Source organism: Pristiophorus japonicus, chromosome 12, assembly GCF_044704955.1.
Source record: "Pristiophorus japonicus isolate sPriJap1 chromosome 12, sPriJap1.hap1, whole genome shotgun sequence".
NCBI lineage: Eukaryota > Metazoa > Chordata > Chondrichthyes > Pristiophoridae > Pristiophorus > Pristiophorus japonicus.
In genome coordinates, this window is record NC_091988.1 from 187,741,888 (window position 1) to 187,769,049 (window position 27,162).

The 27,162-nt window shown below is 47.6% G+C and overlaps 1 protein-coding gene across 1 annotated transcript in view; it reads right to left on the minus strand.

Annotated features, from left to right (window-relative positions):
* LOC139277088 (transcription factor E2F1-like) overlaps positions 1 to 18,342 on the minus strand; it is a 44,429-nt gene extending 26,087 nt beyond the window's left edge. Inside the window, exons 1-3 of the mRNA XM_070895101.1 lie at positions 17,824 to 18,342; positions 10,862 to 10,952; positions 6,726 to 6,945 (exon numbers count right to left, since the gene is read on the minus strand). Of these exons, the coding sequence (XP_070751202.1) occupies positions 6,726 to 6,945; positions 10,862 to 10,952; positions 17,824 to 18,108 (596 nt within the window). The 5' untranslated portion in view covers positions 18,109 to 18,342. The remainder of the gene's footprint in view (positions 1 to 6,725; positions 6,946 to 10,861; positions 10,953 to 17,823) is intronic.
* Between the last annotated feature and the right edge of the window lie 8,820 nt (positions 18,343 to 27,162).

The window sequence follows — 27,162 nt, forward strand, 5'->3', positions numbered from 1 at the left end:
TGCTGACTTGGACCTATCATGTCACCTCTTTCCAAATGCGCTGCTATGAAATCCTTAATAATTGATTCCATAATTTTACCCCACAACCTTCCGCCTCAGAGGTGAGGGTGCTGCCCACTAAGCCACAGCTGACACTTATTTGGAGGTTTTTGTGGCTCTGATGAGGAAAGTTTTAACAGAGTTTTAACTGACCACACAGCCTATTTTAGAGTCACCTGCAAACTTCTTAATCATACCCCCAACATTCAAGTCCAAGTCATTGATATATACCACAAAAAGCAAGGGACCCAGTACTGAGCCCTGCGGAACCCCACTGGATACAGCCTTCCAGTCACAAAAACACCCATCAACCATTACTCTTTGCTTCCTGCCTCTGAGCCAATCTTGGATCCAACTTGCCACTTTGCCCTGGATTCCATAATCTTCTGTACTCCAGGGAATACAAGCCTAGTCTGTGCAGCCTATCCTCATAATTTAACCCTTTTAGCCCTGGTATAATTCTGGTGAAAAAAGACCGACCTCTTTGACCAAGCTTTTGGTCAATCTGCTGTAATTTCTTATGTGGCTCGGTGTCAAATTTATTTGTTTTGTCTTATTGTCCTGTGACGTGTCTTGGGACATTTTACTCCGTTAAAGGCGCTATATATGTGGTGTCTCTGCACCTTGTTACAAACTCACACGAGGCATGTATATATCAGACACAGTCACTCTATGACCTTCACTTTATTCCCAGGACCAAAGAGTGCTGACCCTGGGTGGGACCTCCCCTTTTATACCTGGAAGCCCAGGTGAGGAGTGTCTCCCGCAAGCTCACCCCCGGTGGTCAGGGTGTGCATTTCAGGGGTACAGGTACAGTGTGCATGAGTTACAGTTACATAACTATTGTCATTGCAAGATGGTGAAATACATGACATCACCTCCCCCCCTTAAGTCTTTTAGTTTCAGAGGTTCAGTCTATCGGGTGGTCGACGCTCTCTCATGGAGCGCCGCAGTTGTGGTTCTGGTGGCTGAGCCTCAGCATGCGTCTCTGTCACTTGAGGTGATTCCGGCCTGTCCGGGCTGGCCGCCGGGACTGTGCATGCTGAGGGCTGTCTTTGTTGCTCATATGCTGGCAGTGGTATGGGTGCTATCTCATCATGCTCTTCTTCCGGTTCCTCAGTGTTTATGCTGAACCTTGTCTTTACTTGGTCCAAGTGTTTGCGGCATATCTGCCCATTGTTTAGTCTGACCACCATGACCCTGTTTCCTTCTTTGCCGATTACAGTGCCCTCAAGCCATTTGGGTCCCAAAGCATGGTTAAGAACAAATACCGGGTCATCTATTTCTATACACCTCCCCCTTGAGCCTCGATCATGGAGCTCGGTTTGGGACTGGCGCTTGCCCTCAACAATGTCTGCCAGGGCTGGGTGAATGAGGGACAGCCACGTCTTGAGCGTGCGTTTCAGGAGGAGTTCCACTGGCGGGACTCCCGTGAGCGAGTGCGGCCGGGACCTGTAGGCCAGCAGGAGGCGCGATAGGCGGTACTGAAGGGAGGGTCCTTGGATGCGTAGCATGGCCTGTTTTATGACTTGGACTGCACATTCCGCCTGGCCATTGGAAGCCGGCTTGAACGGCGCTGTCCAGACGTGCTTGATCCCATTGCCAGACATAAACTCCTGGAAATCATGGCTGGTAAAACACGGGCCATTGTCGCTGACCAGGACGTCCAGCAAGCCGTGGGTCGCGAAAACCGTACGCAGACTCTCCACAGTGATGGATGTCGTGCACGAGTTCAATATGATGCACTCGATCCACTTCGAGTATGCATCGACAACGATCAGGAACATTTTCCCCATGAACGGGCCCGCATATTCTACGTGAATACGTAACCATGGCCTGGTAGGCCAGGGCCACGGGCTGAGTGGAGCCGCCCTGGGAGCATTGCCCAGCTGGGCACACACCGTGCACCTGCGAACCCAGTATTCCAGGCCTGAGTCAATCCCCGGCCACCATACATGTGACCGGGCAATGGCCTTCATTAACACGATGCCAGGGTGCTCGCTGTGGAGTTCCCTGATGAACGCTTCCCTTCCTTTCTGGGGCATGACTGCCCCATAACAGGCAGTCGGCTTGGATGGAGAGTTCATCCATCCGTCTCTGAAACGGCCTGACTTCCTCGGGGCATGCCCTATGTGCGGGCGCCCAATTCCCAGTCAGGACACATTTCTTTATCATGGATAGGAGGGGGTCCCTGTTGGTCCAGAGTTTGATCTGACGGGCTGTGATGGGGGAGCCCGCAGTGTCAAAAGCCTCAACGGCCATGAACATCTCGGCGCTCTGCTCCGACGCCCCCTCGGTGGTGGCCAGTGGGAGCCTGCTGAGTGCGTCAGCGCAATTTTCGGTGCCTGGCCGGTGCCGTATGGTGTAGTCATACGCAGCCAGCGTGAGGGCCCATCGCTGTATGCGAGCTGACAACAGGGATGGTAACGGCTTGTGGTCCAACTCTAGCTCGAACTGTCTGCCGAAAAGGTACTGGTGCATCTTTTTCACACCGTTCACACCCGCGAGTGCCTCCTTCTCGACCATGCCGTATCCACGCTCTGCCTGGGAGAGCGACCTGGAGGCGTAAGCCACCAGTTGGAGTCGGCCGTCATCGTTACCCTGCTGCAATACACACCCAACCCCGTAGGATGACACATCGCATGTTAAACCAGTTTTTTTTTTACAGGGGTCATACAAAGTCAACAGTTTGTTGGAACACAGCAGGTTCCTCGCCTTATTGAAAGCCCGTTCTTGACAATCCCCCCCAAAACCATTCACAACCTTTATGGAGGAGCATGTGTAACGGCTCCAAGAATATGCTTAAGTTCGGCAGAAAGTTCCCAAAATAGTTCAAAAGTCCTAGGAACGATCGCAACTCCTGGGCACCCGGCGAATCGCCTCAGTTTTTGATTCAGTGGGCCAGATCCCGTCTGCGGCAACCCTCCTGCCCAGGAACTCTACCTCTGGGGCCAAAACACGCACTTGGCCTTTTTCAGCCGCAAGCCTACCCAATCCAATCGGCGCAGCACCTCCTCCAGGTTGCGGAGGTGTTCCTCGGTGTCTCGACCCGTTATAAGGATGTCGTCTTGGAATACGACCGTCCCAGGGATGGACTTGAGCAAGCTTTCCATGTTTCGCTGAAAGATAGCCGCTGCCGAACGAATGCCAAACGGGCACCTGTTGTAGACAAATAATCCTTTGTGCGTCGTGATGGTGATCAGAAGCTTGGAATCTTCAGCCAGTTCCTGAGTCATGTAGGCCGAAGTGAGGTCCAGCTTCGTGAACAGCTTTCCACCTGCCAGCGTGGCAAAGAGGACCTCCGCTCTCAGAAACGGGTATTGGTCTTGTAGCGACACTCAGTTGATGGTGGCTTTGTAGTCGCCACAAATCCTAACCGAGCTATCTGCTTTGAGGACGGGAACGATGGGACTTGCCCAGTCGCTGAATTAAACGGCCAAAATTATGCCCTCTCTGAGCAGCCTGTCCAGTTCACTTTCAATTTTCTCACGCATCACGTACGGAACCGCTCTGGCTTTGTGGTGCACTGGTCTGGCGTCCGGAGTGATGCGCATCACTACTTTAGTGCCCTTGAACATTCCGACACCGGGTTGAAACAGTGACTCAAATTTTTGCAATACCTGCGAGCATGAACTTTGCTCCAATTCATCTCAGCTAACCAACTCCTCCCCAAAAGCACGAAACAATCCAGAGTGGCAGCCGGTTCTGTAATCCATTATGTGTTACCACCAAGTTTGCACTGCCCAGCACTGGGATGATCTCTTTGGTGTACGTACATAGCTGCGTCTCAATGCGTTCAAGTTTGGGCCTGCTAGCTCTGTGTGGCCATAGTCTCATGAGTGCTCATGAGAGCACTATTGGGTGCTCATGAGAGGCTGGCTAGCTCCCGTATGCAGCTCCATGTGCACCGGGATGCCATTCAGTAAGACTTTCATCATCATGGTGGCGTTTTAGTGTATGAGCTGTGAACCTCAGCCACATATACTCTCTGACCTTCAGCATCCATGGTTGTTCCCCAGGCCTCATCCTGCATTGCAGACCCCTCGTCTGGTTCCTGTCTCGCAGACTAGCCTCGTTACTGCCTTTTTGCACATCCTGGACAAGTGCCCACTTACATTACAAATGCTACAGGTATAAAGCTGGAACCTGCAGCTTTTGGCAGTGTGTCTCCCCCCACATCTTCAGCATGAGCTGAGATTGCTGTTAACAAAAGGACTATTCCCAGGCATTCCTCTCTGATGGCCCGTTTGGCTGTTTCTAAGCACTCTGATGGAGGGTATTAATGGTCCCATCACGGGATGCATTGTTCCTCGTAATGGCATGAATTGCCGATCCCCTTTCCATTGTCCCTGTTGCGAGCCCACCCTGGAGCTTGTTGCTGCCTGGGTGGTGTCGAATTGCCCTTGCCTGCCTGCCTGGGCGGTGTCAAATTGCCCTTGCCTGCCTGCCTGGGCGGTGTCAAATTGCCCTTGCCTGCCTGCGGTTCTGTGTTCTGGGTTCTGTATCGCTTTGACAACATTAACTCCCTGGTTCATCGCAATGTTAAAACCAGGGCTGCGTGCGTAAATTAGCTTGGTCTCCTCTTCCCCTGCCATAAATGTTTGAGCTATCAACGCCACCCCTTCTAAAGTCAAGTCCTTAGTCTTTATGAGCTTCCTGAAAATGCCGGCATGATTAATGCCCTCGATGAAAAAGTCCCTTAACATCTCCTCCCTGCAGGCATCGGAGAACTTACAGAGACTGGCCAGACGCCGCAGTTCCGCCACAAAATCCGAGACGTTTTGACCCTCCCGACGCCTGTGAGTAGATGCTCACTGATCAGCTGGCTGAGCTCTTCGAAGGCCTTGTCCGCTGGCTTTTGGGGTGCGAGCAGGTCTTTCATCAGCGCATACGTCTGTGGACCACAGCTGGTCAGTAGATGCGCCCTCCGCTTGTCAGCCACTGTCTCTTCCAGCCAGTCCTTTGTGACAAAGCTCTGCTGGAGTCTTTCCACAAAGTTGCCCCAGTCTTCACCCACACAGTAGCGTTCCTCTGTGCCACCGGTGGCCATCTTCGTGGTTCGGTGATTCCCATTTCTCGTCGCCAGATGTGGTGTCTCTGCACCTTGTTACAAACTCACAGGAGGCATGTATATATCAGACACGGTCACTTTGTGACCTTCACTTTATTCCCAGGACCAAAGAGTGCTGACCCTGGGTGGGACCTCCCCTTTTATACCTGGAAGCCCAGGTGAGGAGTGTCTCCCGCAAGCTCACCCCCTGTGGTCAGGGTGTGCATTTCAGGGGTACAGGTACAGTGTGCATGAGTTACAGTTACATAACTATTGCCATTGCAAGATGGTGAAATACATGGCAATATAAATACAAGTTGTTGTTGTTGAATCGGCACAGCATCCTCTCTAAGGTCACCCAAATGGCCTTGCATCAGCAGGCTGCTCGACCCTGGGGGGCATTGCAGGTGAGCCAGTGCTCAGCAGACACTCTCGCACACACATTTTCTAGCAGGAGCTATTGGGCATGAGCAGGAGCATGGCCAATCTCTCCCACCCGCCACAACCCCTCCCCCCCCACCACCCCTCCCAAATCCAGGGGATCCAAGGCCAATTATGGTGCTGCTCTGGGTGGGCCGCAGTGAACTCAGCCACAGACTGGGTTCAGAGAAAATCATCAAAGGTAAAAAAGAGGAAACTGTTTCCAGTGGCAGGAGGTTCGGTAACCAGAGGACACAGATTTAAGGTGATTGGCAACTGAACCAGAGTGGAGATGAGGAGAAATTATTTTACGCAGCGAGTTATGATCTGGAACGCACTGCCTGAAAGGACGGTGGAAGCAGATTCAATAGTAACTTTCAAAAGGGAACTGGATATAGACATGAAAATTTGCAGGGCTATGGGGATTGGGCTGAAGAGCTGGCACAGGCACGTTGGGCCGAAAAGCCTGTTTCTATAAGGTGTCATTGTATGATTCAGATATGGGTATGGTAGTATAGCGGTAATGTTACTGGACTAGTAATCCAGAGGCCTGGACTAATGATCCAAAGACACAAGTTCAGATCCCACGTCGGCAGCTGGGGAATTTAAATTCAGTTAATTAAATAAATCTGGAACAAAGCGCTAGTGTCAGTAATGGTGACCATGGAACTACCGGATTGTCGTAAAAACCCATCTGGTTCATAATGTCCTTTAGGGAAGCAAATCTGTCGTTCTTACCTGGTCTGGCCAAACCCACAGCAATGTGGTTGACTCTTAACTGCCCCTCTGAAATGGCCCAGCAAGACACTCAGTTGTATAAGGCAGCTCACCACCATCTTTTCAAGGGCAATTAGGGATGGGTGAAAAATGCTGGCCTTGCTGGCAACGCCCACATCATAATAACATAAGATATAGGAGCAGGAGTAGGCCATTGGCCCCTCAAGCCTGCTCCGCCATTTAATAAGATCATGGCTGATCTGATCTTGGGCTCAGCTCCACTTCCCTGCCCTCTCCCCATAACCCTCGACTCCCTTATCCTTCAAAAATCTGTCTATCTCCGCCTTAAATATATTCAATGACCCAGCCCCCACAGCTCTCTGGGACAGAGAATTCCACAGATTCAGGACCCTGAGAGACGAAACATCCCATGAACTAATTTTTTTTTTTTTAAAAAGATGCTTAAAATGCCATGTTCAGCGTCAGCTACAACACTTACAGCCACTGGATGTGATTCTTGGATTTCTTGGTGATGAGTTTGATGCCTTCCAGTACGTTGGTGATGTCGTAGATTCGCCGCTTCTGCACCTCGAGGACCTGCGCCGCCCAGTTCAGATCCAGCACACCATCCGGAGACTGCCCCAGTAAATGGATAAAGCGCTTGGTGATCAGGCTCAGGGACGTGTCATACCGCGTCTTCTCCACCGGGGACTTGAGACCTAGGACCAAAAGAACTTGCATAGAATTGACAGAGGAACTAGGCCCAGCTGTATAGAAGCATAGAATAATACAGCACAGGAGGCCGCCATTCGGCCCATCACATTGTGCCAGCTTTATCGTTGAGCGATCCAGTCAGTCCCACTGCCCCGCTCTGTCCCCATACCCCTACAATTTCTTTTTCTCCATCACACATTTATCCAAATCCCTTTTGAAGGCTACTATTGGATCTGTATCCACCGCCCTCTCAGGTGGTGCATCTGGAAAAGTTTCTCTTTATTTAATGTATCTAAGCCCTTCATGATTTTAAACACCCCCATAAAATCTCGTCCCTTCCTGCTCCAAGGAGAACAAACCCAGCTGTATGTCACAGAGCTTCGGGCTGGTATGGTTTATAGACTGCACAGAATATGCTGCTCTGGTCAGTCACAGTTTCTCCCTTCCCCCACTTGGAAGTATGTTTTACCAAAGCAGCAAAAATGAGGGGAAAGAAATGACACAGAATGTACAGCACAGAAACAGGTCATTCAGCCCAACAGGTCCACGCCGGTGATTAGGTTCCACACTAGCCTCCTCCCATCCGACTTCATCGAATCCTTTCTCCTCTATGTTTATTTAGCTTCCCCTTAAATTCATCTGTGCTATTCGCTGCAGCTACTCCACAACTTGCATTCATATAGCAACTTTCACAACCTCAGAATGTCTCAAAGCACATCACAGCTACTTTTGCAGTGTGGTCACTGTTATAATGTAGGAAACGCGGCAGCCAATATGCACACAGCAAGCTCCCACAATCAGCAATGTGATAATGACCAGATCATCTGGGTTTTTTTCTAGCGATGTTGATCGAGGGATAAATATTGGCCCAGGACACCGGGGATAACTCCCCGGCCTATCTTCAAAATAGAGCCATGGAACCTTTTACGTCCACCTGAGAGAGCAGACTGGGCCTCGATTGAACATCTCACCTGAAAGACGGCACCTCCGACAGTGCAGCACTCCCTCAGCACTGCACTGGAGTGCCAGCCCAGGTTTTTGTGCTCAGTTATCAGCTGTGGCTCAGTTGGTAGCACCAACCCTTCAGAGTCAGAAGATTGTGGATTGAGGTCCCACTCCAGGGACTCGAGCACAAAAATCTAAGCTCTCAGTGCAGATGAGACACTTCATAAGAACATAAGAAATAGGAGCAGGAGCAGGCCATACGGTCCCTCGAGCCTGCTCCGCCATTCAATAAGATCACGGCTGATCTGATCATGGACTCAGCTCCACTTCCCCGCCCGCTCCCCATAACCCCTTATCGTTTAAGAAACTGTCTACTTCTGTCTTAAAATTTATTCAATGTCCCAGCTTCCACAGCTCTGAGGCAGCGAATTCCAGATTCACAGCTCTCAGAGAGAAGAAATGACTTCAGTTATGGGGAGAGGTTGGAAAAGTTCAGACTGTTCTCCTTGGAACAGAGAAGGTCAAGGGGTAACCCAATAGAGGTTTGCGAGATGAGGAGAAATTTTGATAAGGTAGAGAAAAACTATTCCTTCTGGCAAGTGGGTCAATAACCAGAGGTCACCGATTCAAAATCATTGGAAAAAGCTATAGAGGGAAAGGAGGAGAATTCTTTTCCACTCAAGAGTTGTCAGGATCTGGGACGCTGGGCCTGTAAAGATGGTGGAAGCTCATTCCATAAATAATTTTAAACGGGAGTTGGACAGGTACTGGAGGATGAGGATCTGGCAGGGTACGGGCAGAGTGCGGGGTTGTGGGATTGAGTCCGACCGCTCTTTCAAAGTGCCAGCACGGCACGACGGGCCAAATGACCTCCTCCTGTGCTGCAAGTTTCGATAAATCTATTCTAGAAGCTACTCGGGGTAACTAGGGATGGATAGGTTGTGGCCTTACCAGCGTCACTCCGATTTCAAGAATTGTTTTACAGGCGCTGAATCCACTATCTAGTGTGGTACTGAGTCCTACAGACCAGGTTCAACCCAATGCCCCTCGAGGACCTTAGCAAGGCTAGCGGTTAGAATGCAATCATTTTCCTCAATGCCCCTGGGCGAGGGAGGAGAACGTTTTTTGTTTCCCGATCACGATGCCCGACGGAAAATGCTGCATCCACCCATCAGAGCTCGGCTCTAACACTCCCCGTTGTACTCGCTGTCGGACGTCACACTTGAAGAGCGGACACTTCGGCTCAGGGACCAACGTGGCTGGTGCCCCAGGGAACCCGCACCCCGGCACAAGGCTACAACCTCAGGGAAGGAGAGGGGGGGGGGAAAATATCCCACCGTGCACAATGGATCAATCAACTTGCATTTATATCGCGCTGCTTCACAAGACCCTTATCAAACAAAATGATACCAAGCCACACAAGGAGATATTAGGACAGGTGACCTTAAGTTTGATCAAAGAGGTAGGCTTTAAGGAGCAACTTAAAGGAGGAGAGGTAGAGAGGGAATTCCAGAGCTTAGGGCCTAGGCAGCTGAAGGCTCGGCCACCAATGGTGGAGTGAAGGAAATCGGGGATGTGCTAGAGGCCAGAATTGGAGAAGCGCAGAGATCTCAGAGGGTTGTAGGCAATGTTCCCGCTTATATATTTTTTGGTGCCCTTTAACTGGCCCGTTCAAATCTTCGCGCATGCATGGTTATTCCCACTGAAGAGCAGGTGAGCGGCCTGCGCGGGACCTCCAGACTGCCGCACGGCTTAACGGGAACGTTGGTTGTGGGGCTGGAGGAAGTTAGAGAGACAGGAAGGGGCGAGGCCACTGAGTAGTTTGAAAACAAGGATGAGAATTTTGATCGAAGCGTCGGTGGACTGGGATCCACTGTAGGTCAGCGAGCACAGGGATGATGGGTGAACGGGACTTGGTGCAAGTCAGGATAGGGGCAGCAGAGTTTTGGATGAGCTCAAGATTATGGAGGGTGGTAGGTGGGAGTCGGGACTGGAAATAACAAAGGCATGGTTGAGGGTTTCAGCGGCAAATTCTTGGAGGAGTGGCACAAGGGCTGTTAAGAGAGAATATCAACCCTCGAACCTGGCAAACCATCATGCAACAGAATAAGCAGCTCTGGCATCGTACACAGGTCGGCTCCACTTATATCTGCCAGGACAATAAAGTTGGCCGTTTTACAAAAACCCCTCCCTAGCCACAATCCATGCCCCAATCAGAAGGTCAGACAGGCCAGTCAATCCCAGAGCTTTGTCAAAGAGGCATTGTGACCAACCGTGACAAAAACCCAAGATAAGGTTGACGTGCTTTCCATGGTCTGGTGCAGGAGAGGGAGAGCTTAGACAGTTTTTGCTGTGACTCAGTGGGTAGAACTCTCGCCTCGGAGTCAGAAGGTCGTGGGTTCAAGTCCCACTCATAGAATGGTTATAGTACAGGAGGACATTCGGCCCGTTGAGCCTGTGCCGGCTCCAGAGACTCGAGCACAAACAAAATCTAGGCTGGCACTCCCAGTGCAGTGCTGAGGGAGTCACCATCTTTCAAATGAGACGTTAAACCGAGGTCCCGTCTGCTCTCTCAGGTCGACGTAAAAGATCCCACGGCACTATTTCAAAGAAGAGCAGGGGAGTTCTCCCCGATGTCCTGGGGCCAATATTTATCCCTCAATCAACATAATTAAAACAGATTATCTGGTCATCATCACATCTCTGTTTGTGGCAGCTTGCTGTGTGCAAATTGGCTGCCGTGTTTCCCACATTACAACAGCGACTACATTTAAAAATAAAAGTATTTCATTGGCTGTAAAGTGATTTGGGACGGCCTGTGGTCGTGAAAGTCGCTACAGAAATGCAAGTCTTTCTTTTCTTTTAGACTGGAGGGCTCAAGTCCTCCGCTCACTTCTGCCGCATGCACAGGGAATTTAGCGCGTGGAAAATCATTTAAAATGGCCGGGTCACAGATTTTGCTACATCACACCATACCTCTCCCAGAAGGCTTCCCTTTCCCTTTGGGGGTCCCCATCTCCACAGTCAGATACTGATGACCGCTCTCCAGCTCCAACTTCCTCTTCACCTGCAGGGCACCAAAAGAAGCTTTGTGAAAACCCGCTCACCGACACCGTGAAAACAAAAAGAGAGAGAAACTCAGAATGACTGCCGCTGCCTTTGAAGACCTCGTGCCCAAGCACGTTATACAGAACTCCACCATAGACCTTTGCGCGATAAGGGAGTCAAGGTTTATGGGGATCGGGCGGGAAAGTGGAGTTGAGGTCGAAGATCAGCCATGATCTTGTTGAATGGTGGAGCAGGCTCGAGGGGCCGTATGGCCTACTCCTGCTCCTATTTCTTACGTTCATATCGACTGCAATTGCAAACGGCACGACATCACGTACAAGCCAACCCGCTACTTTGGCCGGCCCACGCATTTTAACGACACAGCCAGCTCCCCTCTTCGCGCAGAGGCGAAGACACTGCGTGAAAATCGGACACTGTGCACCTCGCTGGTAACAGCTAGTAACCGAGGGCAGAAAGAAGTTGGAATCGTATGGCTGCGACTCTCCTCCCCCCCCCCCCCCACCCCACGGTATACGAGAGATACCCTTCAGCGCACACTGATAAATTGCGTAAAACCGCAGTTTCAAATATAATCTCTCCGAGCAGCCAGTACTGAAGAGGAGAGCAGGAATCCCCCCCTACACCTTCCGCCTTTAATTGCCTCAGTTCACAGGAATGGGAAGTGAGAGCGTGCTGAGAGAAGTCGCAGGCTGAGAGATTGCAACACCGTCAGGATGGAGATATTCCAGTGACATCGCCGCAGGGGGAGTGGCTAAATCGTTTAAATACTAAAAGGAGCGTGCAATGTGGGGTTTTTTTTAATCTAAGAGATTTACTGTGTGTTTTTTTAAACTATCATAGAATTAGAGAAATTTACAGCACGGAGGCAATTCAAGCCTATCATGTCCGCGTCAGCCTACAAAGAGTTATCCAGCCTAATCCCACTTTCCAGCCCTATAGTTACGGCACTTCAAGTGCATTTTAAATGCGGTGAGGGTTTCTGCCTCTACCACCGTTTCAGACAGTGCATTCCAGGCCCCACCCACTCTCTGGGAGAAGAAATTTCCCCTCAAATCCCCTCTAAACCTCCCCCTAATTACTTTAAATTTATACCCCCTGGTTGTTGACCCCTCTGCTAAGGGAAATAGGTCCATTCTATCAACTCTATCTGAGCCCCTCATAATTTTATACACCTCAATTAGGTCTCCCCTCAGCCTCCTCTGTTCCAAAGAAAACAAACCCAGCCTATCCAATCTTTCCTCGTAGCTAAAATTCTCCAGACCAGGCAACATCCTCGTAAATCTCCTCTGTACCCTCTCTAGTGCAAGCACATCTTTCCTGTAACGTGGTGACCAGAACTGCACGCAGTACTCCAGCTGTGGCCTAACCAGTGTTTTATACAGTTCAAGCATAACCCCCCCCTGCTCTTGTATTCTATGCCTCGGTTAATAAAGGCAAGTATCCCGTATGCTTTCTTAACCACCTTATCTACCCGGCCTGCTACTTTCCTTATGGAGGGCCTGATTTCCGTCACACTCAGTCATTCTTCTCCCTGCTCCTTCCACACTAAGCTTTGCAGAACACTCACCACTCTGCCCCAAGGCAGCTGGTGGCTGCCCTGCTCTTGGGCTTCCATTGATGTCACTCCAACCAGAGGCTAGAGCACAGGCTAGTATAGCCTCCGCTCGGTAATTTCCCCCCCACCCCCACCCTGTGAAACGTCTGCACTCTGCTTTGGCACGGGTGAAAATTCATTGCGTGGCAAGGTCTATTTTTGGGGAAGTGGGGAGGGAGGGGCAAGTAATCAGCGGGAAAGATCACAGCACCAACTCCACAGTGCGGCCTAGTGTACCGGTGCTTTGGCCACTGCCCTACACATCGCCCAAGGCCCAGCAGGCCCCACCTCCTGCCCAGTCCGTTGGGAGGTACAGACGGGACAGCGAGCCAATCCGTCACCATCCTACACCTCACCAAGGAGGCCGCGACAGGTGATGACACATAGCTCAAAGTCTATTGCGACTGAGTCAGGCGGCTCTGGCAGGGTAACTGAGGTCAGAATCGCTCAGCACAGGAGGAGGCCATTTGGCCCAGTGCGTCTGTGCCGGCTTTCTGAGAGACCTATCCAATTAGTCGCACGCCCCCTGCTCTAACCCCATACCCGTTATATTTTTAAAGCAGAGATCCAATTCCCTTTTGAAAGTTACTATTGAATCTGCTTCCACCACCCTTTCAGGCAGTGCATTCCTGATCATAGCAACTCACTGTGTAAATGATTAAATTACTGGAAGTATGACTACGTCTCATGGGTAGCGAGGGGCTACAGTACCACTTTCTTATGGGTCCGGTGTTCTATTGGTCCCTGCTAAATACATGGCAAGCATCACATGGCTGGCGTGGTATCAATCAGAAACCTTGTCAAAATCCCTGCCAGTACTTCAGACAACGACTGCAAGTATTACAGCAACAAGGCACTTTGTTTCAAATTCTGGGCCACAGACTTCCAATGTTAGCTCCAGCTAAACAAACCACTTCTATCCTCATTCCCAACTCCACCCTTAGGGTCGATAGATTTTTGGATATTAAGGGAATGGAGGGATATGGGGATAGGTTGAGTTGAGCTCGAAGATCAGCCATGATCCTACTGAATGGCCGGCCGAATGGTCTACTCCTGTTCCTATTTCTTATGTCCTTATGAATATATCGAGATACAATACCACAGGTCTTCTGCTACGCAATTGAAATAACTATTTGTTTTTTTTTAAAACATGAGTCACAATCAGAAATGTACAGCACAGAAGGTGGCCATTCAGCCCATCATAAGTTCGAGTGTCTAAACTTGATATTTGGCTGAGAGGGTATCACAACCAAGGCCTTACACAAAGGTCACATGCACCTCACAGGGAAACAATATCAGGACCAGGAACCCCCGGCCGGCCGATCTCACTGCTCGCCAGCCCAGGAGTACAGGTGAACTACAACACTCGCCTTCTAGCTGAATACAACTACCTCAGCAATCGAGTATGGGTCCTTTCCCTGGTTTATAGGACTCTGGGCCACACCGTGCAGTTTACGCACTCAACCACTTTTGTGTATGTATATATTAATATAATAAAAAAAAACAACCTATTTCACCAATTGAAAGGAAAATATCCCCCCCCCCCCAGAGGAAATGGCAGGAAGGAGTTACAAAGACCTCAACATGAAGGAGGTATAATGGACCCAGGGATTTAGACATGGTCTCAGGGACTCCTACGAACCAGGTCATTGAATCATAGAAATTTACAGCACAGGAGGCCATTTGGCCCATCGTGTCTATGCCGGCCAAAAAAGAGCTATTCACCCTAATCCCACTTTCCAGCTCTTGGTCTGCAACCTTGTAGGTTACGGCACTTCAAGTACATATCCAAGTACTTTTTAAATGTGATGAGGGTTTCTGCCTCTACCACCCTTTCAGGCAGTGAGTTCCAGGCCCCCACCACGCTCCGGGTGAAAAAAGTTCTCCTCAACTCCCCTGCCAATTACTTTAAATCTATGCCTCCTGGTTATTCACTCCTCTGCTAATAGATCCTTTCGATCACTCTTTCTAGGCCCCTCATAATTTTATACGCCTCAATTAAATCTCCCCTCAGCCTCCACAGTTCCAAAGAAAAACAACTCCAGCCTATCCAATCTTTCCTCATAGTTAAAATTCTCCAGTCCAGGCAACATCCTCGTAAATATCCTCTGTACCCTCTCTCGTGCAATCACATAGTTCCTGTAACGTGACCACCAGAACTGCACGCAGTACTCCAGCTCTGAACATTTAAACAGTAAATCATTGGAATTAGACTCAAGTAAACTGGGGAAGGGGGCCGCTTTCCCAACGAAAAACTGTGGCAATTTTTTTACTAAGTTGTAGCACCGGGTAACTGATCAAATGTTATCCTTTTTTTGCAATAAAATTGATTTTAAAAAGGTTATTCAGTTACAATCAATCAGTTTTATTCAATTTCAAAGCATGCTGTGACACAAACCAGGACTGTGTTTGTGTGCCTGTAATTCCTTCCACAATAGCCATCGGATTCTCAGACACACCACCGGGGGAGCGGAGTGGAAGGGGATGCACTTTTGTTCCTGGTCGTCCCTCCGCCCCCTCCCTACACACACGTTATATCGAGGGCTCTTTGTTTACTTTCCCTGTCTGTGAGTCACCGATTCTCAGCTCAGTGCTCGCTGTAGCCAGCCTGCTCTTGGATCTCTATCAATGCAGTTCCATAGCCAGCTCTCTGGCTGCACAAAGTACCCAGAGATGACTAGGCCTCAAATTTCTACAGCTGTCTAGCTGGCCTTGTAGAAACAAGAATTCAAAGTGCAAGGTATCCAGGGGGGCAGCATTCACCCCAACATCAACTTGCATTTATATAGTGCCGTTAACGTAGTAAAACGTCCCAAGGTGCTTCAGGGGAGCGTAATCGACACCGAGCCATATAATTGGGACAGGTGACCAAAAGCTTGGTCAAAGAGATAGGTTTTAAGGAGTGTCTTATAGGTTTGAAACATATAAAATTCTTAAGAGGCTTGACAGGGTTAATGCTGAGAAAATGTTTCCCCTGGCTGGGGAATCGAGATCACAGGGTCAGTCTCAGAATAAGAGGTTGGCTATTTAGGGCTGAGATGAGGAGAACTTTCTTCACTCAAAGGGTTGTGAATCTTTGGAATTCTCTACCCCAGAGAGCTGTGGAGGCTCAGTCGTTGAGTATATTCAAGACAGAGGTCGATAGATGTTTGGGAATTAAGGGATATGGGGATAATGCGGGGAGGTGGAGTTGAGCTAGAAGATCAGCCATGGTCTTGTTGAATGATGGAGCAGGCTCGAGGGGCCAAATGGCCAACTCCTGCTCCTAGTTCTTATGAGAGAGAGGCAGAGGTGTTCAGGGAGGGAATTCCAAAGTTTAGGTCTTATGCTGGTGTCCCAGACACAGTTTTCACAGGACTTGGTTTTCCATTCTCTGGTCCAGAACTGTTGCTTCTCTTGGTCCGGTACCCAAAGACCCATCACTTAATGTAGTGGGGGGGGGGGGGGGGGCAGGATGTATGTATGTGCTGTTCTCTGCAGCACCTGAATGCACTGCTATCAGATCTTTTTTTTTAATTGATGTAACAATGCAGCAATCACCATAAGGAGATTTTGCAGGCAAGGGAATTACATCGGAACAGGAGGAGGCCATTTAGCTCCTCGAGCCTGTTCCACCATTCAATGAGATCTGGGCTGATCTGCGATCTAACTCCATATCTTTGCCTTTGGCCCATATCCCTTAATACCTTTGGTTAACAAAAAGCCATCAATCTCAGATTTTAAATTAACAACTGACGTTCGTGGAAGAGAGTTCCAAACATTTACCGCACATTGTGCGTAGAAGTGTTTCCTAATTTCACTCCTGAAAAGTCTGGTTTTAATTTTTAGACTCTGCTCCCTAGTCCTAGAATCCCCAATAACAGAAATAGTTTATCCCTATCTACCCAATCAGTTTCCCTTAATATTTGTAAAACTTCGATCAGATCACTTCTTAACCTTCTAGATTCGAGGGAGTAACTGGGAACAGGCAAGTCGGCATGATCTTCTGTTAGATTATAAAGGGCAGTTTGTACGGCAACACTGAACTGTACTTTTCCCACCTCAAAACAGTTTCACTGCAAGATGTGAGGCAAGGCCATTATCAGAAACACATACACTCTTAATGACATTAGGCCATATCCATAAAATGCTGGAGGAAGATAATTTACCGACCTGCTAACAGACAAAACTTATTGTAAAACAAAACTCAGATCTTCTGAAAACAAATTACCAAACACAAACTTTATAGCACCTACAGCACCAGCCCAATATGAAAAGTTCTCATCATGTACAGTACTCTCAAAAGAGTTTGAATGCAAACATATTAAACCACTAAATAGTGCTTCATTCACTTAAAATAGTATAAATTCAATGGAAAAAATACCTAAAGCAATGTATTTTGGTCAGTACGGGAGTATAATTAGCATTTAGATATATATACACACACATACAGATCGTTTATGATTGAGATACATTTATAGGTTGTACACACACACATAGCACAAAAGTCAGGTTTAACTAAAAGGTGTAAGGATATATCTGCTCAGCCACAATCACACATGCTCACAAAGGTTTGAACAAATCTATTAAATTGTTGAATAGTGCTGCCCTCTTCAAATAGTATAAATTCAATGAACAAAATGCCTAAATTTTGGCCAGGACAGGAGTATAAGCAGCATATAGAAAGATATCTATAGTTTTTTAATGAATAAGATACAAATGTATAGGATGCAGAGATAGATTGGGACACACACATATATTGATAGGGACACACAAGTCAGTACATATATATATATATACACACACATATACTGATAGAGACACAAGTCAGTATATCCATCATCATATATATATACATATATATATATATACACACATATATACACTGACATATTGATAGGGACCATTGATAGAGACACAGAAGTCAGTATATCCATCATCATATATATATACATATATATATATATATACACACATATATACACTGACATATTGATAGGGACCATTGATAGAGACACAGAAGTCAGTATATCCATCATCATATATATACACACACATATTGATGGGGACTATTGATAGAGACTACACAAGTCAGTATATATGCACACACATAGATAGGGACACACAAATCATATATATATACACACACACATACACACACAAAGTCAGATGTAAGTAAACGCAGACGGATATTCAGCCACAATCACAGGCAGTAACATCCCTGGGTGAACACTGCTGCAGTCAGCATTGTACACTCACACACTCCCAAAAAACAAATGTCACCAGATCAGATTACCGGTGGGCGTCCCAGAGGCGGCCGCTGCCCCCACTCGGCGGAGCCGGCACCCTGAGGAGTGGCAGCAAACAGCAGGACCCTCTGAGCAGCAGCGGCAGGCTCTGCCTCCTCCGCCGGCTCTGCCTCCTCCTGCTGCTCGGGCTCAGCTCGGCTACTTCCTGGGGAAGAGAAAAGCAGCAGCAGCGGCGGCGGCGGCGACCCGGCCAGCCCCTCGGCCCCGCAGCAAGACACGATCCCTGTCCCGGGCTCCGGCTTTATCGCAACCGGCACCATTTCTCTGGACATTATGTGCAATATTGTTGTTGGTTGTTGCTGCAATTTTTGGGGAGGGTTTGTTTTTCCCCCCTTACTGTAAGAAAGAAAAAAAGAAGTCTTAAAATATTATTTTTTTTTCTATCAGCAAATGATGATGATTTTGTTGTTGAACAAGAGGTGCCGCGGGTGCTCCTGCCGCTCCCCTGGGGCAATGCAGTGCTGATCCCGGGGCAAGGATGCAGGTTAAAAGGACACTTGGATCCAGGAAGCTGCCAGCGCCACAGGCTGGGATCTTTTTTTACGCGCCAAATATTTGCCGCGAAACAGCGCCCGGCTACGTAACAATGGCCGGCCCCGCCCCCCTCCTGCCGCCCCATTGGCCGGAGGCCGACCCGCCCCCCGCCGCGCATTGGCTGCCGTTCCCCCCGCCCGCCCCGGCGCGCGCGGATAGGCAGGCGGCTCCCTCCAATCAGCGTCTCACTGGCCAAACCAGGAAGTGGGGCTCGCGGTATCCTCTCTTGTCACTCCTGAGTCAGAAGCTTTGTGGGTGTACAAAAGTCCCACGCCACAGCCTTGACTTGCATTTCTATAGCGCCTTTCGCGACCACCCCGACCTCCCAAAGCGCTATCATCATCATTATAGGCAGTCCCTCGGGATCGAGGGAGACTTGCTTCCACTCTTAGCATGAGTTCTTAGGTGGCTGGACAGTCCAATACTATAACCACAGTCTCTGTCACAGGTGGGACAGACAGTGGTTGAGGGAAAGAGTGGGCGGGGAGCCTGGTTTGCCGCACGCTCCTTCCACTGCCCGCGTTTGATTTCTGCGTGCTCTCGGCGACGATATTCGAGCTCAGCGCTTGACACAGCCAATCAAGGACTTTTGAAGCGTCGTCACTGTTGTGATGCAGGACACGCGGGCTGCCAATTTGGCGCACAGCCACAACTCCCACAAACAGCAATATAATAATGGCCAGATAATCTAGTTTCGATTGAAGGATAAATATTGGCCAGGACACCGGGGATAACTCCCCCTGATCTTCTACAAAATAATGCCATGGGATCTTTTATGTCCACCTGAGTGAGCAGACGGTGCCTCGGTTTAACATCTCTTCCGCCAACAGCAATTGATGTTAGATCAAATGTTCATTTTAAATCGGAGATTGATAGCTTTTTGTTTACAAAAGATATTAAGGGATATGAGGCAAAGGCAGCTACATCAAATTATGTCGCAGATCAACAATGATCTAATTCAATGGCGGAGCAGGCTCAGGTTGAATGGCCTACTCCTTTTCCTATGTCTCATCTGAAAGACGGCACCTCCAACAGTGCAGCACTTCCTTGGAGTGTCAGCCTAGATTTTTGTGCTCAAGTCCCTGGAGTGGGCTGTAACTTTCCACTAGTGTTTATTACTTTATAATTATATTATCTCATTCTTATATATTGTTATATAATCTCCTTTTATTGCACTTGATGTTTAATTACTATTGCAATTATTAGAATTTCTATATTGATTTTTTTTTAATAAAGTCGTGTAATGTGGGAAACGCAACAGCAAGATCCCACAATGTGATAATGACCAGATAATCAGTTTTAGTGATGTTGATTGAGGGATAAATATTGGCCAGGACACCAGGGATAAATCCTCTGCTCTTAGAAATATTGCCATGGGATCTTTTACGTCCACCTGAGTGAGCAGACGGGACCTCGGTTTCAGGCTCTTTCAAAAGGCATCATCTCAGATAGTGTAGCGCTCCCCCAGCACTGCACTGGAGTGTCAACCTAGATTTTTGTGCTCAAGTCTCTAAAGTGGGACGATGAACTCACAACCTTCTGATTCCGAGGCGAAAGAGTTACCCACTGAGCCACAGCTGACACTACAGTCTTTCACAGATGAATTACAGTCTTTCACCTCTCCTCTTAGGCAGACACTAGTACAATAACTCTAGATTCTGTCTCCCTCCAAATGTGTGTTTGCAATGAAGAGCAGCATGTCATGCAGCAGAGATAAAAACAGAAAATGCTGGAAATCTCAGCGGGTCAGGCAGCATCTGTGGAGAGAAACAGAGTTCACATTTCAGGTCGGTGACCCTTCGTAACAGAGCTGTTGTCCAATTCTCCAAAACCAATCACTTTCCCACACCAACCTACCCTATAGCGCAGAGTGACATTCTGCAACAATTGTGCAGGGTACAAGGCCAGCTGTTTCCTGTAGAGCAAGCTTGCTCCACACATTGCACCACAGGATTATGTCTTATGCATGAGATGCGGAGCCACTATACGTAATGCGTTAATAGCTTGTGAACAAACATTCAAACTGAAACAATGGAGTGCCAAATATTATAAAACTTAAATATTTAAAATAGCCATCTTTATTTATGATGTCTCTGCATTGATTCAAATGTTGAGAGAAATGTTGAAATACTTGCTCAGATTCTATAGCACTGGTTCAAAAAAAAAGAGAATGATTTAAAAATAGACTCCCATCTCTTGTCCTCCCAATGAGACAGTTGGCTGGTATAATGTTTGATTGTAGATTAACATGTGATTCAAAGATGGTGAATTTGCAGTCTCAGGCTATAAAAAAAGACTTGGATTTATGTAGCACCTTTCATGACCACCAGTCATCTCAAAGTGCTTTAAAGCCAATGAAGTACTTTTGGAGTGTAGTCACTGTTGTAATGTGGGAAACGCTCTCAAGCTATGCCAGGGATGGGAAGTGTAGCAAGTGTGTTTGACTACAGGAAATAACCTGGGAGGAGGTTACACATCAGCAATTCTTGCACACCTTCAAGCACCTACCTCAGGAGCTGCATTCATAGTGGACTGCTATTGGTACCTTGGAGACCGGAAAAGCAATAAAATATCCCATGTACCCAAACGCAACTCCAGTTCGGGAGGGGTACAGACTACTGTACTGTTCACAGACACCAGATTTAAGGCATATGGTTATCGAGAGAGAAAAAAAAGACTCTGAAGGCCACTTTGATCAAGTTTATTAGCAAAGGTCTACACATGATCACATTGTCCACTAAATATTAACTATTGTGTATGTAGGCACTGTGTTAATGACTCCACGAGGCAGGGGTATGGCACTTGAACTATACAGACTGTAGTCCTTTATTGCAGCTCCTAGAGTGAGGACACCAGGAGGTGAGCTTCCTTTTATACTTGGTTACCTGCAGTGTACAGGTGATCCTTAGGTCTCCAGCAGCAGCACCCTCTAGTGTACAGGTAAGATATATACAGGTCTAGTGTTGCAGTACATCATTACATCATTGGCTGCTTACATAACATTAACTTTGATAAAAAAACATTAACACAAACTATACCGCTTCTTTGAAGTGTAGTTTTGACTGAAGTTTTTTCAAGTAGAAAGCTTCAAACTGCAGCAGAGAGAGAATCTTACAGTGCAAGCTGATTAATAAGGAGTTTCACAGTTAGGTTAGGAACTCAGCTCCCAATAACACTTCTTTAAAATAGTATTTAGTAAATTAGCTACAGGGTTTCATTGTATCCTCACACATTCCAGCAAGCATTGATTTTATTTTCAATAGCATTCCAAACATCTCTCTTCAGTTTGTGCAAGGATAACCACTGCAACAGTGTCTGACACTTCACCGCTCGCTGCCAGAAATAAGTGGTCAGATTAATGTGGAATTTGCAGGCAGGATTCTTCAGCTGGCCATGGCTGCTCTAGTTAGTGGTGGCTTTATTTGTTACTTTCCAATAGGAATGTAGGAACAGGAACAGGCCATTTAGCCCCTCGAGCCTTTTCCGCCATTCAACGAGCTAACTCTATATATCCAATGGGGGCAGGCACCCTTTTATACAGTCCCCTCCCCCTCCAGCCTTTCTATCTCAAAGGTTTTCCCCTCTGCCCCAACCAGTGTTATACATTTCTGAGCCCAGAGACACCACCTGGTGCCTCCTTGTGCAGGATGGCAAAATGGGACCTCTAATCTCGTCCCTTTTTTTGCTCAAACATAGAATTGTAAAACAGTACATAGAAACATAGAAAATAGGTGCAGGAGTAGGCCCTTCGAGCCTGCACCACCATTCAATATGATCATGGCTGATCATGCAACTTTAGTACCCCATTCCTGCTTTCTCTCCATACCCCTTGATCCCTTTAGCCGTAAGGGCCACACCTAACTCCCTTTTGAATATATCTAACGAACTGGCCTCAACAACTTTTTGTGGTAGAGAATTCTACAGGTTCATAATTCTCTGAGTGAAGAAGTTTCTCCTCATCTCAGTCCTAAATGGATTACCCCTTATCCTTGTACTGTGACCCCTGGTTCTGGACTTCCCTAACATCGGGAATATTCTTCCTGCATCTAACCTGTCCAATCCCGTCAGAATTTTATATGAGATCCCCTCTCATTCTTCTAAATTCCAGTGAATATAAGCCTAGTCGATCCAGTCTTTCTTCATATGTCAGTCCTGCCATCCTAGGAATCAGTCTGGTGAACCTTCGCTGCACTCCCTCAATAGCAAGAATGTCCTTCCTCAGATTAGGAGACCAAAACTGAACACAATATTCAAGGTGTGGCCTCACCAAGGCCCTGTACAATTGCAGCAAGACCTCCCTGGCCCTATACTCAAATCCTCTTGCTATGAAGGCCAACATGCCATTTGCCTTCTTCACCGCCTGCTGTACCTGCATGCCAACTTTCAACACAGGAGGCCATTCCGCCCATCAACAACAACTTGTATTTATATAGCACCTTTAACATAGTTAAATGTCCCAAGGCGTTTGACTGGAATGTTATAAGACAAAAAAATACATTTGACATCGAGCCACGAGAGGAAATTAAGGCAGCTGACCAAAAGCTTGGTCAAAGAGGTAGATTTTAAAGAGCGTCTTAAAGGAGGAAAGAGAGGTAGTGAGGCAGAGCAGTTTAGGCAGGGAGTTCCAGAGCTTGGGGCCCAGGCAACTAAAGGCACGGCCACCAATGGTTGAGCGATTATAATCAGGGATGCTCAAGAGGGCAGAATTAGAGGAGTGCAGACATCTTGGGGGGGGGGGAGGTTGTGAGGCTGAAGGAGATTACAGAGATAGGGAGGGGCGAGGCCATGGAGGGTTTTGTAAACAAGGATGGGAATTTTGAAATCGAGGTGAATTTTGAAATCTGTGCTGGATTTTTCAGAGCAATCCTGTTCGTCCCACTCCCCTGCTCTTTCCCCATAGCCCTGCAATTTTTTTCTCCTTTAAGTACTTATCTAATTCCTATTTGAAAGCTACTATTGAATCTGTACCAACCACCCTAACAGGCAGTGCATTCAAAGTCTGAACCACTCGCTGCGTAAAAAAGTTCTCCCTCATGTTATGTCACCTGTGGTTCTTGTCTGTGCCCTCTCATTATATAAATATAAGTTATTGTTGTTACTGACCCTTCAGTGAGTGGAAACAGTTTCTATTTATTTACTCTATCTAAATCCTTTATGATTTTAAACACCTGTATCAAATCTCCTCTTAGCCTTCACTGCTTCAGGGAGAACCCCAGTTTCTCCAGTAACTGAAATCCCTCATCCCTGGAACCATTTTAGTAAATCCCTTCTGTACGCTCTCCAAAGCCTTCATGTCCTTCCTAAAGTGTGCTGCCCTGAATTGGGACACGATATTCCAGCTGGGGTGAAACTAGTGTTTTATATAGATTTGGCATTACTTCCTGGCTATTGTACTCTACGCCTCTATTTATAAAAAAGGAGAAAAAAAGAGAAACATTTGCATTTATATAGCACCATTCACGATCACCGCACATCTCAAAGCACTTTACAGCCAATGATGTACTTTTGGAGTGTAGTCGCTGTTGTAATGTGGGAAACGCGGCAGCCAATATGTGCATAGCAAGCTCCCACAAACAGCAATGTGATAATGACCAGATAATCTGTTTTTTTTTCTTATGTTGATTGGGGATAAATATTAGCTGGGACACCGGACATAATTCCCCTGCTCCTCTTTGAAATAGTGCCATGGGATCTTTTATGTCCACCTGAGAGAGCAGATGGGGCCTCGGTTTAATGTCTCATCCGAAAGACGGCATCTCCGACTGTGCAACACTCCCTCAGCACTGCACTGGAGTGCCCAAGTCCCTGGAGTGGGACTTGAACCCACAACCTTCTGACATAGAGGCGAGAACGCTACCCACTGAGCCACAGCTGACACAGTGCAGCTCCACTTGCTAATCACGTCAGATTATTGGAGGAACAACGCAGTAAACAGAGTATTGTGTCCCAATTCAGGGCACTGCATTCACATATAACAATTTTGCACAAAAAATATATTTTTTAAACCTACCAGAGAGATCCTAAAAATATTAAGGGTGGCGGAAGCAGAGCCCATGGGAACTTTCAAAAAGCAATTGGACCTGTACTTGAAGAGGACTAATTTTCAGGGTTGTGGAGAGAAAGCTGGGAGGTGCGACTTTCAAAGAGTCAGCACAGGCACGATGGGCCGAAAGGCCTCCCTCTAGGATCACCAACAGAGCAGCACTGTCTGGTTGGCGTTGGGTGTCACCCGCAAGCCACATTCACAGCTGATGTAGGTTAGCTGTTAGATATCAGTGCTCGCCAATTAAAACCTGCTTGGCTGTTGCTAGGCTGAGTCCTCGAAAAGGACACTGCGTTATCTGGTGTAAAGTTCAGCAACAGCAGCTCTAATCTTCTTTCACTTTCATGCAGCCTTGCTGCAGGTTAATTGATTGAGACATGGGGGATGTGTGCACACCACTGCAACTGGGCAAGATATGAAAGTCTGTTCCTCAACCTCTCGAGTTAGGGCATGTAAATGTTTTAAAGGTGTAGGCAACGGCTGAGCACACAACACAGAGGGCAGTAAAACATGCCAAAAGGCATAAATCAATGGACTTTCAGTAAAAGATTTTAAAGGAAGTTTTGTTTGGGATCCATGATGGTATTTCATTGTACTGTATTACCAACAACTTATATTTATATAGCGCCTTTAATGTAGCAAACATCTCAACGCGCTTCACTGGAATGTTATAAGACAAAAAAAGTGTCTTACAACACTACGAACCACGCAAGAAGAAATTAGGACAGATGACCAAAAGCTTGATCATAGAGTTAGGTTTTATGGAGCGTCTTAAAGGAGAAGAGAGAGGTAGCAAGGCGGAGGGGTTTAGGGAGGGAGTTCCAGAGTTTAGGGCCCAGGCAGCTGAAGGCATGGCGACCAATGGTGGAGTGATTAAAATCAGGGATACTCAAGAGGGCAGGATTTGAGGAGCGCAGATATCTTGGGGGGGGGTTGTGGGGCTGGAGGGGATTACAGAGATAGGGAGGGACAAGGCCATGGAAGGATTGTTAACAAGGATGAGAATTTTTAAATTGATGTGTTGCTTAACCAGGAGCCAATGTAAGTCAGCGAGCACAGGGACGATGGGTGAACGTGACTTGTTGCGAGTTAGGACACTTGCCGAGTTTTGGATGACCTCAAGTTTACATAGGGTAGAATGTGGGAGGCCAGCCAAGAGTGCGTTGGAATAGTCAAGTCTACAGGTAACAAAGGCATGGATGAGGGTTTCAGCAGCGGATGAGCTGAACAAGTAAAGGAACAAATATCTATTTTTTTCACCAAGCACTTTCTGTTAACATATGCAGACTATAGAGATACTCTCTGTGTAGTCGCATAAGATGGAGACTTGTTACCTGATGTACTGTCAATAAGGTTTACACGGTATATATACTATGCTGGCACCACTAGCGGGGGCAACTGGTGGAGACCGGGGTTTCCTGCCCCTGTGGCAGAGGCTGTCCACCAGAGGGGCACTGCGATGGGAGACCTGAGGGTCACCTGCATAGGTGTGCAGGGCCCAGTATAAAAGGCTGCCCACCATGCTTGTGCCTCACTCTAGAGTTACGAATAAAGGACCAAGGTCACTACAGTTTGAGTACAACACATTGCCTCGAGGAGTCATTCATAAGTGCATTACAGACATAATACTTTTCCCCCCCCAGAGCTGGGGAAAGGTGGAGGATACTCAGTTTGGGGACCAGTGACTGCCTTGGCTCAGATATAGCGCTCTTGCCTTGATGTCATAAGGTCATGGATTAAAGCCCTACTCCAGGACTTGAGCACATAATGTAGGCTGATACTTTGGTGCAGTGCTGAGGGAGTGCAGCACTATCAGAGGTCCCATCATTCAGATGGAACCTGAAACCAAGGCCCCCATCCGCCATCTCAGGTGGATCTAAAAAATCCCACAGCATTATTCCAAGGAGAAGAAGGTTCTCCCGATGTTCTGGCCATCAACAATTTCCTTCTCCACGCTCGACCCAGAAAGGTGGTTATATTAACAGGACACTTCATCCCAAATAGGTACAGCTGATAAAATGTCTCAGAAGATGCAAACCTCAGGCCATTTCATTTACTGAACCACCTGAACTGGTTGAAAACCCACTTTAGCCGTTAGGCAGAAATTCAGACTAATTTGTAATCTCCACTACTGAATCCCATATCCTCAAAAAAAATCTCATTCATTTAGAACTTTTTAAAAAGCCCTGCCTCTTGTGCTAATTTCCTGCTTCCTGGGGTCCAGTTCCATAGGCATCCATTAAGCTATGACTTGGTGTCAGGCTATTCAAGCTGGCAGAAAGCAGAAGGAACGAAAGGGACGGCAGCAGAAGAATTGAGCCCTATTCTGTCCACACGACCAACATCTACACACCCAGCTCCACTAGGTCACTGGAAAGTGACCAGGAGCGGGAACCGTGGCTGATAGTCTCCTCCCTACGCGAAACAGTCTAGGCCACTTGTAGTGCTGTACTGCTGTCTTAGCCAGAATCAGCACAAGACAGGGATTGAACTTGGGGCTTTCCTGGTGTGTGCGTGTGCGTGTGTGTGTGTGTGTGTGTGTGTGGCTCAGATACTCACTGGATATGCGCAGCCATAATCGGAGAAACTACTTGCTCATAATTTCCCCTCTGCCCAAAAAAAAATCATTTCAGGAGCATTTGATTTCTGCCTTTATAGAAACTTGGAAATTTACTCTGGATTCTCCCACATTTAATTCAACTAAAACTGAGAGGAAACTTAATTTGAGGTGATAAAATTATGAGGGGCC